The following is a 15,686-nucleotide window of genomic DNA, read 5'->3' as shown; positions in this document are numbered from 1 at the left end:
CAACAAGGTAGCAGTGAGGAGTAACCAGTCCTCCATCGCCTGTGATAAACAGAGGCTCTCCAAACAACAAATGAACAGACAGGACGGCTGAGCTGAGTGGAACAGCTGTTAGTCACACAGGACCATGCTGAAGGCTTGCAAGTTCATTTGGTAAAGAAGGAAAAGCTGACACACCAGGAGAGCAAGAGTCCAGTCTCAGAAAGATCCATGGTACTTACTTCCAGCTGAAGGAAAAGTTCTGAAAGAGATAAAAAAAAAAAAAAAGTCTAATTATATTTGCTAGGTTCTGTCACTTTCTAGACTGTGATGCTAAGATCCATTTATAAGCAGTAATTGCCTTCTGAAAGGACGTTACACAAAACAACCGTTTTCATCAGTAACGTGTTGATATATGTGAAGGGGAAGCAGGCCAGAGGTACTGCTGTCTCCCTAATTTGTGGTCTGAAGAGAGCCAGTTCTGGCAGCTCTCCCTAAGGGCAAAAGCAAGCAGCAGGAACCATACCACCTTGGCCAGTCCAAGTTTCGCTCCTCTCTCACTCAGTCAGCACCATCCCTGCACCAGCATCGCAGGTCAGGAAGAAACACTGTGGTTACTTCCAAAGCAGAGTCAAGGCCGGTGTTTTTAACACCCACGGGAAGGGGTATGTGTGGGAAGGAAGGACAGCTTTCAAGCTCCCCTGAGGCTTTCCTCCCAGCCCCTCCCAGCACTCTGCTCATACTGGGCCTCGGCCAGCACTGCCCTTGGCCTCTCTGACCACATTCCAATGCAGTCCCCTCCCTGAGGCCCCTTCAAAGCATGAACCCCCTCACAGACACCTCACAGTACCAACCCAACAGTAATCAATAGGTTATTTACCACCTGCTGTGTGCCAGCCAATTAATCACTCTTCACAGCAGCTCCCACCACTAGGTGATAAGCCCCCCCAAAACCCAGGACTTGGAACACAACAGGTCTGTGGCTGCCAGTCTTTTCTGGGTGACATTGTGTCTGCAGAACATCTGTAGCGTGTGGTAAACTGAGCTCCAAAAACCAATACTCTGCTTAAAGGCCAAGACCTAAAGTAATGGAAGCAGGATCTGAGCCTAGGACTCTCTTCCTCACAATGCATCCCTGGACCTGCTATGGGGGGGGGGGGGGACCTGGTTGAGGGCTTCAAAGTGATAGATGCGGAAACTGAACCCAGAACTGTCTTGTAATCCACAACTACATACTGGTGAGCCAGTCGCTCCTGTGGGTGCTAGTGTACCCTGCCCCCTTTTCCAAGTCTTACAGATCCTACAGAACCGTTCCCCATAAGTAGTACACTCACATGCATATTCACACATATTCCACAGGACTTTGTGAGTGCTAGGAACCCCAGATTAAGAGCCCAGAGAGCAATTAGCAGTTGTAGAAAACCAATACTGAGGAAAGGGGCAAATCACTCAGTTTTTAACCCTCAGAAGCCCTGACGGTTTGGCCCATGAGTGCAAGCACACTCAGCCCAACAATCTCACTCCCATGTTTGCTTCACACCAGGCCACACACTAACAGGCCAGACACCGGAAGGCCGGGGCCCTTCTGAGAAATCACACAGCAGCAGTAAGTCAAAATGACAAGCAGCTCTTAGCGCTGGCAGCTGCTGTTTCAGTTACAACAGTCAGACACAGACAACTACAGCAGGTGGGTTATCTCTGCAAAAATGCGCTTTTTAAAGCTCAAGTGTGACTGATTTAGGAGCTCTTTTGCATTTTTACCTGGGTGGGGGTGGGGAGAGGAGAGAGATTTAAGAAATACACAGACCAGGACTGAGTCCGTAAGTACAATTAAGAATAATTCAATACTCACTCTGCTACTCCAGCTTAAGAAAAATGGTTCATATGAATTTCATTTCCTTATTTATATCTTAAATCAAGTCCCTGAGTAATCAGCAGTCCCCTTTACAGACAGGGAAACTGACGCCCCAAGAGACAATATCCTGCTTAAAGGCACAGACCCGAAGTGATGGAAGCCAGATCTGAACCCCAAGACTGCCTTCCTCCACACAAGGCACCTCCTGGACCTGCTAAAGGGGAGCTCCAGGAGAAGTTTTCAAGGACATGCTTCAGCAACTCAGAGCGCAGCGGGGAGGCAGCAGGGGCAGGCAAGCAGGATGGTGGGCGGAAGGCTGACTGCTCTGATTCCCTCTTCCCAGCATAGCCACACCCTCAGTTCCTTTTCTATCTGCTGATGTCCACTGGACTTCTCACAGGAGAAGGTAACAAAAGCTTAAGCTTTCCATACCGATGAAACCTGGAAGTCTCCAAATCAGAACTCGGCAAAGCAAAAGGAGTGGTACTGAAACCGCACTTTAAAATCTATGTTTTGGGCAGGCACATGCTAGTGGTTAAAACACCATGTAGGATGTCTACATCCCACATCAGAGTGCCTGGACTCGAAATGCACCTCTGGCTCTTGAATCCGATTTTCTGCTAACACAGACCCTAGGAGGCAGCAGTGACAGCTCAAGTAACTGGATTCCTGACACCCAGATGAGATGTGGACAGAGCTCCCAGATCCTGCCTTCAACTCAGGCCAGGCTTAGCCACTGCAGACATCTGAGGACTACTATCTGTCTCCACTTCTTAGATAACAAACAAAAACCAGCAACATTACTTCTACCATGATAAGAACACACAGCACCCTGGCAGCACTCAAAAATGCAAGCTGGTAATGAACTAGAACCCAGGTTTACACATTGGATAGCTGTCACATCTATTTTCTGCAGGACTTAGGAACTCACATTTACTCAACAAATCGTTGAGTGAATAATTTACCACGAGCAACAGACTAAAAGCATGCCCTTTCCCCTAATGCTTGCAATACCTGGGGAGATTACAAGAGGACAACCCTGTCCCCAGAGCAGAGAATACTCGGGAAAAGAGAAATGGGAGTAAAACCTTGTTCACATCAGCACCGCTGACCACCCATTAAGTCAGCCACGCTCACATGAGCAAGTGTGTACACTTCTGTTGGGGTACAAGGGAGCAGAATCTGACTGCCCAGGGCCACCCATGACTACTGAACCATTCTTGGGCAACTAGGAAAGAAGATAAGTCAATTTTACATCACTGTAGCTAGAGCCTCTCTTCCCAAAAACTCCCTCCTCAATGGAGAATCTGAAACACATCGGGGCACCACTTTTAGGGCGGCACTGCCTCCGGGATCAGCAAAGGTGGACAACGTAAGGCTGACCTGCACTTTAACAAGGCTTACCTGCGTTTCGGATCCTTTCTTTGTACTGCTGATCTAGTTTTTTCATTCTCTTCTGATATTCCTGTAAGGTACCTGATTTGAGAATTTACAAAATAGTTACTTTAGGGATCAATCTGTTTCCTAACATTATCTTTGAGCACCAACAGTGATATTTTAATAACACCAGAGTAAAAGACAAATGCAGGAAAGCCCGACCTGGGCAGAGTTAACTGGATCTTGGTTCTTGGCCAAGGCAGCAAAAATCAAATTAGTTGGACCTAATCTGAGTCCACCCCAACCCAGTGGCCCAAGACTCTCCCATGAGGGGGTGTGGAAGGATCCAGACACCCCAGGTGCTATCAGTCCCTGGCTGCTGGACAGTGTGTATCCCTTTACAGGAAAAATCTTCTAGGTCAAGGCTGTCCAGCAGAATGCTCTGCCAACAGTAGAAATGTACTACATGTGCACTAATATGGTAGCCATCGGCCATGTGTGGCTATATTAGCTCTTGAAACTAATGTGACCAAGCAAGTGAATTATTGTTATTTAATTAAATAGCTACTTGTGGCTATGCCAGTTCTAGACAGCTCTAGTTTAGATTCTAACTGAATCCCTACTTATTTCACTGCTCTTCCCCAAAAAGCCAAGAATCACGGTCCCAATTTGAGAAGGAAACCTGTTCTAATAATGTCTGTCCCTGACCCAGGCTAAGGGAGTGAATCATGTAGGACTAAAATATCTAGAGGAAAAGCAGTTTCACAGATGTGGGACTCCACAATATGAAGTCAAAGAGCTAAAGGTAGCAGCTAATGGCCCCGAGTTCTTACGGGGGCCCAACACTCCTCACCTATAAATTCACCCACTCCTATTTTCTTCATTTTGCAGATAAGAAAAAAGATAAAGAGAAAGGGATATGACCAAGGTCACATTCCTAGAGACACTGGGGTTCAAACCAATCATTGAGCTCAGCCCATGTTCTTAACCCTCACACTTGCACTGCCTTCAGTAACCAAAAGCAACAGACAAGATCCACTTTTTATTTAAAGATTTCTTTAATTTATTTGAGAGGCAGAGTTACAGACAGAGAGAGGGAGAAGAAAGTCCTCCATCTGCTGGTTCGCCTTCCCATGTGGCCGCAATGGACAGAAACTGGGCCAATCCAAAGCCAGGAGTTAGGCGCCTCCTCCAAGTCTCCCATGTGGGTGCAGGGGCCCGAGGACTTGGGCCATCTTCCACTGCTTTCCCAGGCCATAAGCAGAGAGCTGGATCAGAGCAGCAGCCAAGACTCAAACTGGCACCCATATGGGATGCTGGCAATGTAGGTGGAGGCTTAGCCCACTACACCACAGCACCGGCCTCAGATCTAGTTCATTTTTAATTTACCAAGAAAAGAGAAAAAACAGTATGGATAATCCACAGTTCATTAACATTTGGTTGAGATAGAGTAGTAAAACTAACTATTCTTTGCTACAATAATATCTAGCTTTAGACACAGTGATAAATTCATGTCCTATAAAAGCCCCAATTGAAATTTCATTTGAAGAATTAATCTGTTACTTTTTTTTTGCCTTTTTCAAAGTGTTTATCTTTTATTTATTTTCTTTTAAATTTATTTGAAAGTCAGAGTTACACAGAGAGAGAAGCAGAGAGAGAGAGGTCTTCCATCCGATGGTTCACTCCCCAACTGGTCACAACAGCTGGAACTGCGCCGATCCGAAGCCAGGAGCCAGGAGCCAGGAGCTTCTTCTGGGTCTCCCACGCAGGTGCAGGGGCCCAGGTGACTTGGGCCATCTTCTACTTCTTTCCCAGCCATAGCAGAGAGCTGGATCAGAAGTGGAGCAGCCAAGTCTCGAACTGGCACCCATATGGGATGCTGGTGCTTAAGGCCAGGGCGTTAACCCGCTGAGCCACAGTGCCGGCCCCAAACTGTTACATTTTAAAAATAAATTAATGGGGCCAGTGCCACGACGTAGCAGTTTGACACTGCGGCATGGAGGGTAAAGCCGCTACTCACAATGCCGGCATCCCACATGGGAGGCAGTTGGTTCCTGTCCCAGCTGCTCCACTTCTGACCCAGCTCCCTGTGACGGCCTAGGAAAAGCAGAAGTTGGCCCAAGTGTTTGGGTCCCTGCCACACACATGGGAGACCCAGAAGAAGCTCCTGGCTTCAACCTGGCTCAGATCTGGCGATTGGGGCCATCTGGGGAGTGAACCAGCGGATGGAAGATCTCTCTGTCTCTCCCTCTAACTCGGACTTTCAAAGTAAATAAATCTTCCTAAAAAAAAAATCACTTTAGTGAGAGAAGATAGCAAAACATGCAGTAGATCGCTAAAACCAGCCAGATCCCCTTTTAAGCCACTGCCGCAGAGAAGTGAGATTCACACACCGAAGATTTGAAGCTAACAGTGAAGGATTCAGCCACACACTGACCTTCCTGCAGTTGCTGCAACTGCCTCTTGAGAGAAGCCAGTTTGTCCTGATACATCCTGTGAAGAAAGAAAAGCCACGCTGAAAAGCAGAACACTCAATACTCCATTCAAACATGGTCCTCGCAGGAATTACCTGGGATGTTACGGGAACGTCAATCCTAACATTTAAGAGACTGGCTCATTTAAAGTGGACCAGTACAGGGGTCAAAAAAGGACTGCATCCCACATCAGAGCGCCTGGATTCTAGTCAAGGCTCCACTCTCCATTGCAGCTTCCTACGAACACAGACCCCGGGAGGCAGCAAGTGACGACTCAAGTAACTGGGTTCTTGCCACCTACAAGAGAGGCCTGGAATGGGTCCCTGGCACCTGATATTGGGGAGTAAACCAGTGGGTGGGAGTTCTTTCCCTCTATCTCTCAAATAAATAAAAATTTAAAAATTAAAATAAGACCTTCAAATATGAAGACAGCTATTATAATAACTAACGATAAGCAGAGCTAGGTTAGAATATACAAGGAAACTAAGTGTGATGCCATCATACTTTAGATCTAGAAGCTTAACACACACACACAGAAAATGGCGTTAATAAACTCCTCTATCAACTCTGCAGTTAGATTATAAGTTCCAAAGGAGTTTTCTACAGACAGCAAACTGTATAAATAACCCTCATGCATACTATATCAATAAGCGATCATGTCATTTTAAAATGCACTACTCTTTCAAGATCAGAAAAATAATAGTAATTCAGAAACAACAAAAAAATGCAGGATTTGCAGACCCATCTGGGTGAGTGGGCACAGCACACACCAGGCAAAAAAATGAGGTGTGCTATTTCCTTACTCTTCCATTAGAGGCAATTACACATGGCACCAAGTCTGTCTGAATGGTGATTCCCCACATACATCAAATCTCAGCAGTATTTCTGCTTCTACCTGAAAAACATTCCCAATTGCACATGACAGAGGACTTCCAACCTGAAAGAACACTGTCCAACATATAACAGCTGCAGAAGCCTTCTGATGGCCAAACACAGGCTGTAAATCCAACCAGCTCTAGAGGCAGAATCTGAGATTAACACAGCTCTGACTCATTCAGGGCCAATCCTGACGCACTCCCGATGCTCACAGGGCATTCAATTTAAGGGCTTGAGCTGTGCTGCAGCAGGTCAATCTACTGCCTGCAACGCCAACATCCTATATAGGTGTCAGTTCAAGTCCAAGCTGCTCCACTTCCAATCCGGCTCTCTGCTAATCTGTCTGGCAAAGTAGCAGAACATGGCCCAAATCCTTGGGCCCTTGCACCCATGTGGTAGACCTGTGGATGAAGCTCTGGGCTTCGGCCTGGCCCAGCCCCAGCCAACGTGGTCACCTGGGGAGTGAACCAATGAATGAACATCTGTCTCTCCCCTCTGTCTCTCAATTAAATAAATCTTTAAAAAAAAACTAATTTCTACATTAACAAATCTTAAGGAAGTATATTCAACAAAAAAGATATCTCTTTTTTAAAAAAAGATTGATTTATTTGAAAGTCAGAGTTACAGAGCGAAAGAAGGAGAAGCAGAGAGAGAGACAGGTCTTCCATCAGCTGGTTCACTCCTCAGTCGGCCGCAATGGACAGAGCTGCACCGAAATCCGAAGCCAGGATCCAGGAGGGCTCTCAGGTTCTCCCATGCAGGTGCAGGGGTGCGAGGACCTGGGCGATCTTCCTCTGCCTTCCCAGGCCACAGCAGAGAGCTGGATCGGAGGTGGAGCAGCTGGGACTCGAACCAGCACACACATGGGATGCCGGCAATGCAGGCAGCAGCTTCACCCACTATGCCACAGTGCCAGCCCCGAGATATCTTTTTTTTTTTTTTTTTTGACAGGCAGAGTGGACAGAGAGAGAGACAGAGAGAAAGGTCTTCCTTTGCCATTGGTTCACCCTCCAATGGCTGCCGCGGCCAGCGCGCTGCGGTTGGCGCACTGTGCCTATCCGAAGGCAGGAGCCAGGTGCTTATCCTGGTCTCCCATGGGGTGCAGGGCCCAAGCACTTGGGCCATCCTCCACTGCACTCCCTGGCCACAGCAGAGAGCTGGCCTGGAAGAGGGGCAACCAGGACAGAATCTGGTGCCCCGACCGGGACTAGAACCCGGTGTGCCGGCGCCACAAGGTGGAGGATTAGCCTACTGATCTGCGGCGCCGGCCCCGAAATATCTCTTAAAAGAAAAAAAAGGGGGGCAGGGGGACTGGCGCTGTAAGAAAAAAATAAATTAAGAGGCTGGCACTGTGGTGCAGCAGATAAAGTCGCCATCTGCAGCGCTGGCATCCCATATGGGCCCCAGTTTGAGACCCGGCTGCTCCATATACCATCCAGCTCTCTGCTATGGCCTGGGAAAGCAGTAGAAGATGGCCCAAGTGCTTGGGCCCCTGCACCCACGTGGGAGACCCAGAGGAATCTCCTGGCTCCTGATCGGCTCAGCTCCGGCTGTTGTAGCCATTTACAGAGTGAACCAGCAGATGGAAGATGGAAGATCTTTCTCTCTCTCTGCCTGAGTAGCTCTGCCTTTGAAATAAATAAATAAATCTTCAAAAAAATCAAGTACACAAGAAAGAACAGACAAGTCAACTGTGCACCAGAAGTCAGTATTCAGAATCCCGGATATTAAATGTTCTCACACACTGCAGGTGCTAGCCAAATACCTTAGAATTCTGAGTCTATTCTGAAAGAAAAAAACCGATTGAAGAAGCAAACAGAAAAAAAAATTCAGATTCAGTGAGATCACATATGGTGAAAACAGGAATGTGAAAATGGACCCCAAACAGCTCAAGATGAATCAGCTAAAAGCCTTGAGCGAATACAGAGAGATCATATGAATTATTAAGTAATCCTCCTTTATTCGGCATTGGTCAGGCCTAACTGAATTACCCCCACTGAATTCCAAAGCATAAAAATAATGGCCATAAGATACTTGTTAATACAGACTGGAAAGGAAAGAATGTAGATCTAACTTAAAGAATTTTAAAAGTTGGTGCCGGTACTGTGGCTCAGCAGGTTAAAGCCACCGCCTACAGCACCAGTATCCCATAAGGGCAGCGGTTTGAGACATGGCTGCTCCACCTCCAATCCCAGCTCCCTGCTAATGCACCTGGGAAAGCAGTGGTAGACCCGGAAGAAATTCCTGGCTTCAGCCTGGCCCAGGCCTGGCTATTGTGGCCATTTGGGGAGTGAACCAGCAGACAGAAGATCTGTCTCCCTCTCTCATTGTAACTCTGCCTTTCAAATAAATAAACCTTTACCAAAAAAAAGAGTTTAAGTCAAGATCTTCCAATTACATTCAACAAACACTTACTGAAACACTTAACACTATCTCCCATTTAAGCCTACAATAAAAGTGCGTGGGGTTTCACTTCTCTGGCCATGTTTGGCTGTGGCTGTGTGTGAAGACAATGAGAAGGCCGGGCTGAGGATGGGCGTGAACGCGGACAGAGCCCGGGCTCCAAGCTCTCACATACTGTCCAGCATGTCGTCGGCTCTCATGGATTCATGCCCTTCAGAGAACCCAGGTGCTTGAAGAAACCTGAGCACTGATTTTTCACATCCAAAAAAATGAAGAGCAATGCCATAAAGTTATCTGCTGTTTTAAACGCCCTTGTTATCTATTTCTACTAGGCTGTCACAAAACACACCAGACACCGGAGTAAGGAAAAGGGTTTATTGGGGAAAACCCAACAGACCAGAGGGGTGGGGTAGCGAAGGGAAAAAGGGCAGCTTGTCTGGGAAGGGGGTCTAATATACCTTTTCCAGAGGGCGGGCAGTGAGGTAGGAATTGGCCAATCCCATTAGGTTGAGGGTGGAGCTTGGCACAGGTAGTTTGGGCCATGTGGCTACCTGGCTTTCAGCTATGGCGGTGGGAACCGGGGTATAGAATGTAAATCAGGTGTAGATCGTGCCACAGATAAGACTGTGCCTGCGCCATTTTCCTAACAGCCCTTATTCTCTCTCCCTTGATCATTTCCTTCAAAGTTCTTCGTAGCCTACCCTCAAGAGTCTTTTTTTTTAACAGATAGAGTTAGACAGTGAGAGAGGAGACAGAGATAAAGATCTTCCTTCCGTTGATTCACCCCCAAATGGCTGCTGTGGCCGGCGCTGTGCCGATCCGAAGCCAGGAGCCAGGTGCTTCCTCCTGGTCTCCCATGGGGTGCAGGGCCCAAGCACTTGGGCTATCCTCCACTGCCTTCCCGGGCCACAGCAGAGAGCTGGACTGGAAGAGGAGCAACCGGAACTAGAACCCAGCGCTCATATGGGATGCCGGCAGCGCAGGCGGAGGATTAACCAAGTGAGCCATGACGCTGGCCCCTCAAGAGTCTTAGAAGAGGAAGATGAATGAAACATGACTCATTTGGAGGTGGGAACAGCACACATTCGCATGGTCTTTGGAAGTACTGTAGTTCAAAATAATTCATGAGGTCAAGTCCAGATTCTACTGCTAGTTCCACGTCCCACAGAAGAAAGACAAATCACTCACTGCTCCTTCACTTCCACGTAGTCCTCTTCCTCATGCTTGGCCAGGTCAGTCTCACTAGCATCCTCGGTGTCTGAAGAGAAACACGCAAGGCGGCTTGGTTACAATCGTGACTCGTACAGCTGGCACAGGGCAAGCACTTCCTAAACTCCTGCAAGACGAACTCTACTTAACACACGCTTGCATGAAGCCACCAACAAGAAACAGTGACTATACTTACTTCAGAAAATAAAGCGCCGTTCCCCACTTACACAGTTCACACAAAGAGCTTGCCTATCTGAAGCCCAGCCGGAGAGTAGGGTGCCCGAGACGCCGGTGGCCACGGTCAGCTCTGCTGCGTCTGCAGAGGCGGCCACAGTGGCAGCTCAGCAAAGACGGGGACCCAAGACCGGACACAGCACACAGCCAAGCCCTACTGCTCCCAAACACACAACACGGTACAACCTAGGCAGGGGCTCACATCCCTGCAGTGCCTGGGTTCAATTCCTGGCCGCCGCTTCCTGCCAGGGCACACCCTAGGAGGCAGAAGGCGATGGCTCAAGTATCCGGGTCCCTGTCACCCACGTAGGAGACGCAGACTGAGTTCCCCGCTCCCATCTGGCCCAGCCCTGGCACTGTGGGCATCCGCGTAGTGACCCAACAAGGAAGAGCTCTCTGCCTCTTGAAACACAAGAAAACACCCAGTGCAAGCTGAGTTTTGTTTATCCAAAACGCCTGTGACCCAAAGTGCTGGGAACCGTGTTTTACTTGGGGATATTTGCATGGACTTTACGAGTTCAACATCCCTAAGCCAGAAGCCCAAAATCCGAACCTTGCTGGGCATGACGGGCACTTGAAAAGTTCTGGATTTTGGGTTTTCGGATTACAGATGCTCAGCCTGTGTGTGCACTGCCCCGTCGGGGCCCTCCACGCATTTTACATCAGATACAGCTGAGGAACTCCTAAAAGTTCATGGAAAACAATTAAAGGAACCTTTATTTGGCACACAAACATTTTTTTCAGTTCCACACATATAACAAAGGTGAATTCTACAGAACACACTGAACTCTAATAACAGATCTTCCCAAAGCTATAACTAAAGTGAACAACCAAACACCAAGTTCATGTGATTGGGGGGGGGGGGGGGGGCTCAATTTTGGTTTCACAGCTCCACCTGGTGGACACGAAAAGCAGCACAAGCAACTCCGATTCCCAGTCCGGCTCACCCTTGCCTCCAAGCTTCTCTAAATCCAACGCAGTTTCTTCAACTTCGCGTCCCGCACAAGCAGCTGGCCGCCTTGCTCCTTCATTCTAGAGAGTTCCCTGCACCGGCCCCATTCACTACCGGGCCCGCGGGAGGCCGAGCTGCATCCCACCCCCCGCACCCCAGCCGGCGGGGGCAGCCTCTCCCTCCGGCCTCTCTCGCACCCTTTGACCTTTCCTTGTCCCCCCACCCCGACCCCGACCCCGACCCCGCCCCAATCCTCCAAAAACAGCCCGGGCTGCATACATCCTACAAAGCTTAGCCCTGGACCTGAAACCCAGAGCTCTGAGCCGGAGGGACCACGAGTAGGAGCACTCGGCGCCGCAAACACACCGGGGCGGCCATGCAGCAAATGCGTCTCGCCCTCGGCTTCCCGGGGAGGCGCAGACGCTGCGAGCCGGTGACCCGGCAGAGCACGGGCTGCTCGCTACCTCGCCGACTCCTCACGCCCACCCGGGGCGGCCCGGGGGCACAGCGCCCACCTGCACCTGCACCTGCACCTGCACCGGGCCGGCGGCAGCTCCCGCTCGGCCTCCCACCCCCGCGCCCCGGGAAGCCACGCCGGGCGCTCGTCGCGTTCTCTCGATGACGAAAAGGAACATTAGTGCACTCCACGGGCGGCCGTCCCGTTCCGCCCGGAGAGGGCCGAGGGGCAGCCACAGACGGTTGGGGGGTGGGGTGCCGGAGTCTTAAAGGGCCCTCCCGCTCTGACGACTTGGAAGTCCCCTCTCCTCGTAGCCACCGGGGTACCACGCACCCACGGCTCCGCGCCTCCCCCGCACGTGTGGCGGCGACCCCCACCCCAGGCCGCGCCCCGCCCCGACGCCCCCATCCCCAGCGCTCTCACCCCCGCCCCGCGCTGTCCGGCGGGCTGGGGTCGCACCTTCGTCCGACTCGCGGCCCCGACAGCTGCGTTCGTCCTCCTCGGCGCTCTCCAGCTCCTCTTCCTCCTCAGGGTAGTACTCCGGGGCCGGCGGCGCTCCAGCCGGGGCCGGGGCCGGAGCCAGCAGCCCCGCGGCACTCATGCCGCCTCTGACCGCAGCTGAGCGTGCCCGGAGGAGACCGCGGCCACCCGCCCTGCGGGCCGGACGTCCGCGGAACTGCGCCCGACCGACTCCCCGACTCGAAGAGCGGGAGCCCGGGCGACCCCTTCCCCGTCTCCGCCGAGCTCCGCCCCCCGCGCCCGCGCTCGGCAACGGGGACCTCGCACCGAAGGCGACTTCCGGGTCGCGGGCTGCCCGACGACGGCCTGACTCCGCCATTCTCGAACGGCTGGAAAGGCCGACAGACGCCTCCTTCGCCGTGAGCCCAGCACCTTCATCGCCGTCTTAAAATCCTCGACGGGTGGCAGAGGAGGGGCGCGGGCCGGCTCTTTGGAGTCAGGCAAATCCACGGGCAGCCCTAGCCGCGGCCAGGACCCCATCGTTCACGGGAGGCTTCCGGAAACAGCCGCCAGGCGGCGCCCGCGGCCACAACGAAGCGAGGGCCGCCGGCGACCTGAGGGGCGGAGGGGTTAGAGGGCCGGCGGCAGGTGGACGTGCTGGACCGTCCTCCTAATAGGGCGGGAAGTCTACACGTCCAGAGTACGTGGTCATGCAGGAAAAGGGAGGTGGCCCCTCCCCGAAGTGGAACGTTATTAAGAATTGAAATAAAGATTAAAATGCAGGTAGCCCATGGTACGGTCATCAGGCCGGTAAAAAAAAAAAAAAAAAAAAAAAAACTAGACCGGCCACTTGCTTTTAAAAACATGGTAGCGTCCAGTCTGCTTTCTGTAGACCGCAGATCCAGGCCCTCCAGAGCACAGCTGCCTCGCATGGCCGCCGATGTTAACGTTTTCACGGTGTTTCCGCCGACCCAGTAGCTTTCCAACCAACTACAGCTGGGCACGGCCCCACAGAGGGAGAATCTGGGTCCCGGAAGAAAGACCCGGGCTGAAGACAGGCGCCTGGATTACCGGGCGGCTCAGCCAGCGGACGCAGGCGCCCTGGGCTGGGGAACACACCGTCCGCCCGGTGTGCGTGCGTAGGGAGAAAGGGATGCAGCTCCCACGTTTGATGGTTTGTGCCAAGTGACCCCGCTCTTCAGGCGGCTCCCACGTCTGCACAGAGCAAGGAGCAAGCAGGGAAGCTGACCCAGGAGTTCGGCCACAGCCCGGGGCCCGAGCGCCGGTTCCAGACACGGCTGCTCCACTTCCCATCCAGCTCTCCGCTGTGGCCTGGGAAAGCAGTGGAGGATGGCCTAAGTCCTTGGTTCCCTGCACCCGCATGGGAGACCTGGAAGAAGCTCCCAGTTCCTGGCTTCGGATCGGCCCAGCTGTGGCTGTTGCGGCCATTTGGGGAGTGAACCAGCAGGTGGAAAACCTCCCTCCATCTCCCCTTCTCCTCCCTGTATCTCTGCCTCTTAAACGAATACACAAATCCTAGAAAAAAGAAAAAAGGTAAAGCCGACCAGAAATGTGGGAGCCGGGCAGGAGCTTGCGTTCTGGTTCCGTGATCCTCTGTGGCCTGGGTGGAGTTGGTTTGGGTATGTCCTGTGGACCACCTTGTTTTATTCAAATCTGTTCCGTCTTTGAGAGGGATTTTTTCCTCCCAACAAAACCCGAGAATTTGCAGAATGGAACCTTGCAGTGTCTTCCAGGAGTTCGTGGATCTTCAGAGACTCCTTCTAAACAAGGGGCACTCGGGCTCACTGTGCTTCTGCCGTCCAGGACTGGCTCGTCCAGAGGAGGAAGCCATTGTCCTCTCCTGTGCTGTGCTTCCTATCTGAATTATTTGTAATCAGCTCTCTTGAGCAGCCTGAGTCCCTGTCAGCATCCATGGGTTAGAAATCAGGGTTCAGCCGGCGCCGCGGCTCAATAGGCTAATCCTCCGCCTAGCAGCGCCGGCACACCGGGTTCTAGTCCCGGTTGGGGCGCCGGATTCTGTCCTGGTTGCCCCTCTTCCAGGCCAGCTCTCTGCTGTGGCCCGGGAGTGCAGTGGAGGATGGCCCAAGTGCTTGGGCCCTGCACCCCATGAGAGACCAGGAGAAGCACCTGGCTCCTGCCATCGGATCAGTGCGGTGTGTCGGCCGCAGTGCGCCAGCTGTGGCGGCCATTGGAGGGTGAACCAATGGCAAAGGAAGACCTTTCTCTCTCTGTCTCTCTCTCTCACTGTCCACTCTGCCTGTCAAAAAAAAAAAGAAAAAAGAAATCAGGGTTCACTGGTATCATGAAGCCCCCCCACCAAAGGTCAGTTTTGCTGCTACATGGTTTCCTTGCAAGATGCTGGGATGTTTATGGTTTATTTCCATCTCCTTGATTGCAAACAGCAGCTGTTAATGGTTATGCATTTATTTTTTTCTATGTAACGAACAGAGACAATGGAACTCTTGGGTGCTGAAGAGTGTCCCCATTTCTCATACCCAGATTCCCAATGGCAGAACGGGCAGGATAAGTCCCTAACAAGTAAATACTCCTCAATGAGGCGAACGACCCACAGCCTTAGCCGTCGATTTTTATAGTAAAACGCAAATTTACTCAAAGCCGGGTTCTCCCTCCTTAGAATCTTTGGTTCCTTCCTAAAGGGCCTCTCAGCCAAGCTGCTCAGTGGCAGAAAGGCCCCCTCCCCCACCTCTGGCCCCTGCAGACCCCCCTGCAGACCCCAACACCCACACAAAAGGAGAACACGGTGCAAGCTGGGATCAGGAGCCGGTACCAGGAATTAAACCCAAGTACTTGGACATGGGAGTCCTAACTGCTAGGCCAGACCCTAGAGCGCATGATTTTTAAACATCAGGGCAATATATTTACTGTTGAAAACAGTGTCAGCAGGACCAAAGGAGTTCATGATGGAGGCTTCTGAGAGCTAAGGGCTGCATACATTATTTTATTTTATTTTGACAGGCAGAGTGGACAGTGAGAGAGACAGAGAGAAAGGTCTTCCTTTGCCGTTGGTTCACCCTCCAATGGCCGCCGCACCGCACTGATCCGATGGCAGGAGCCAGGTGCTTCTCCTGGTCTCCCATGGGGTGCAGGGCCCAAGCACTTGGACCATCCTCCACTGCACTCCCTGGCCACAGCAGAGAGCTGGCCTGGAAGAGGGGCAACCGGGACAGAATCCGGCACCCCGACCGGGACTAGAACCCGGTGTGCCAGCGCCACAAGGATTAGCCTAGTGAGCCATGGCGCCGGCCATGCATACATTATTTTTTAAAGATTTGTTTATTTGAAAGTCAGAGTTATAGAGAGGCAGAGAAAGAGGTCTTCCAACCGCTGGTTCACTCCCCAAATGGCTGCGATGCCCGGAGCTGGGCCAATCCG

The 15,686-nt window shown here is 51.5% G+C and overlaps 1 protein-coding gene across 6 annotated transcripts in view; it reads right to left on the bottom strand.

The window, feature by feature from the left end:
* Window positions 1–12,561, bottom strand: part of SUDS3 (SIN3A corepressor complex component SDS3) — a 92,391-nt gene extending 79,830 nt beyond the window's left edge. For 2 of the 6 annotated variants that reach the window (XR_011385215.2, XM_070065985.2), the window contains exons 1-5: window positions 12,237–12,561; window positions 10,150–10,219; window positions 5,646–5,701; window positions 3,236–3,307; window positions 219–238 (exon numbers count right to left, since the gene is read on the bottom strand). Coding sequence is in view for 4 of the 6 variants with exons in the window: in XM_070065985.2 (XP_069922086.1) it covers window positions 219–238; window positions 3,236–3,307; window positions 5,646–5,701; window positions 10,150–10,219; window positions 12,237–12,414 (396 nt within the window). In the remaining 2 variants the exon portion in view is untranslated. Of the gene's footprint in view, window positions 1–218; window positions 239–3,235; window positions 3,308–5,645; window positions 5,702–10,149; window positions 10,298–11,351; window positions 11,477–12,236 lie in introns of those variants that run through there. The other 4 variants (XR_011385216.2, XM_002719802.6, XM_089323257.1 and 1 more) reach the window with 3 other exon arrangements.
* Window positions 12,562–15,686: the final 3,125 nt, after the last annotated feature.

This window comes from Oryctolagus cuniculus, chromosome 21 (assembly GCF_051225735.1).
Source record: "Oryctolagus cuniculus isolate XC-2025 breed Fujian yellow rabbit chromosome 21, ASM5122573v1, whole genome shotgun sequence".
Taxonomy (NCBI): domain Eukaryota; kingdom Metazoa; phylum Chordata; class Mammalia; order Lagomorpha; family Leporidae; genus Oryctolagus; species Oryctolagus cuniculus.
This window is presented reverse-complemented; position numbering and strand designations above follow the sequence as displayed.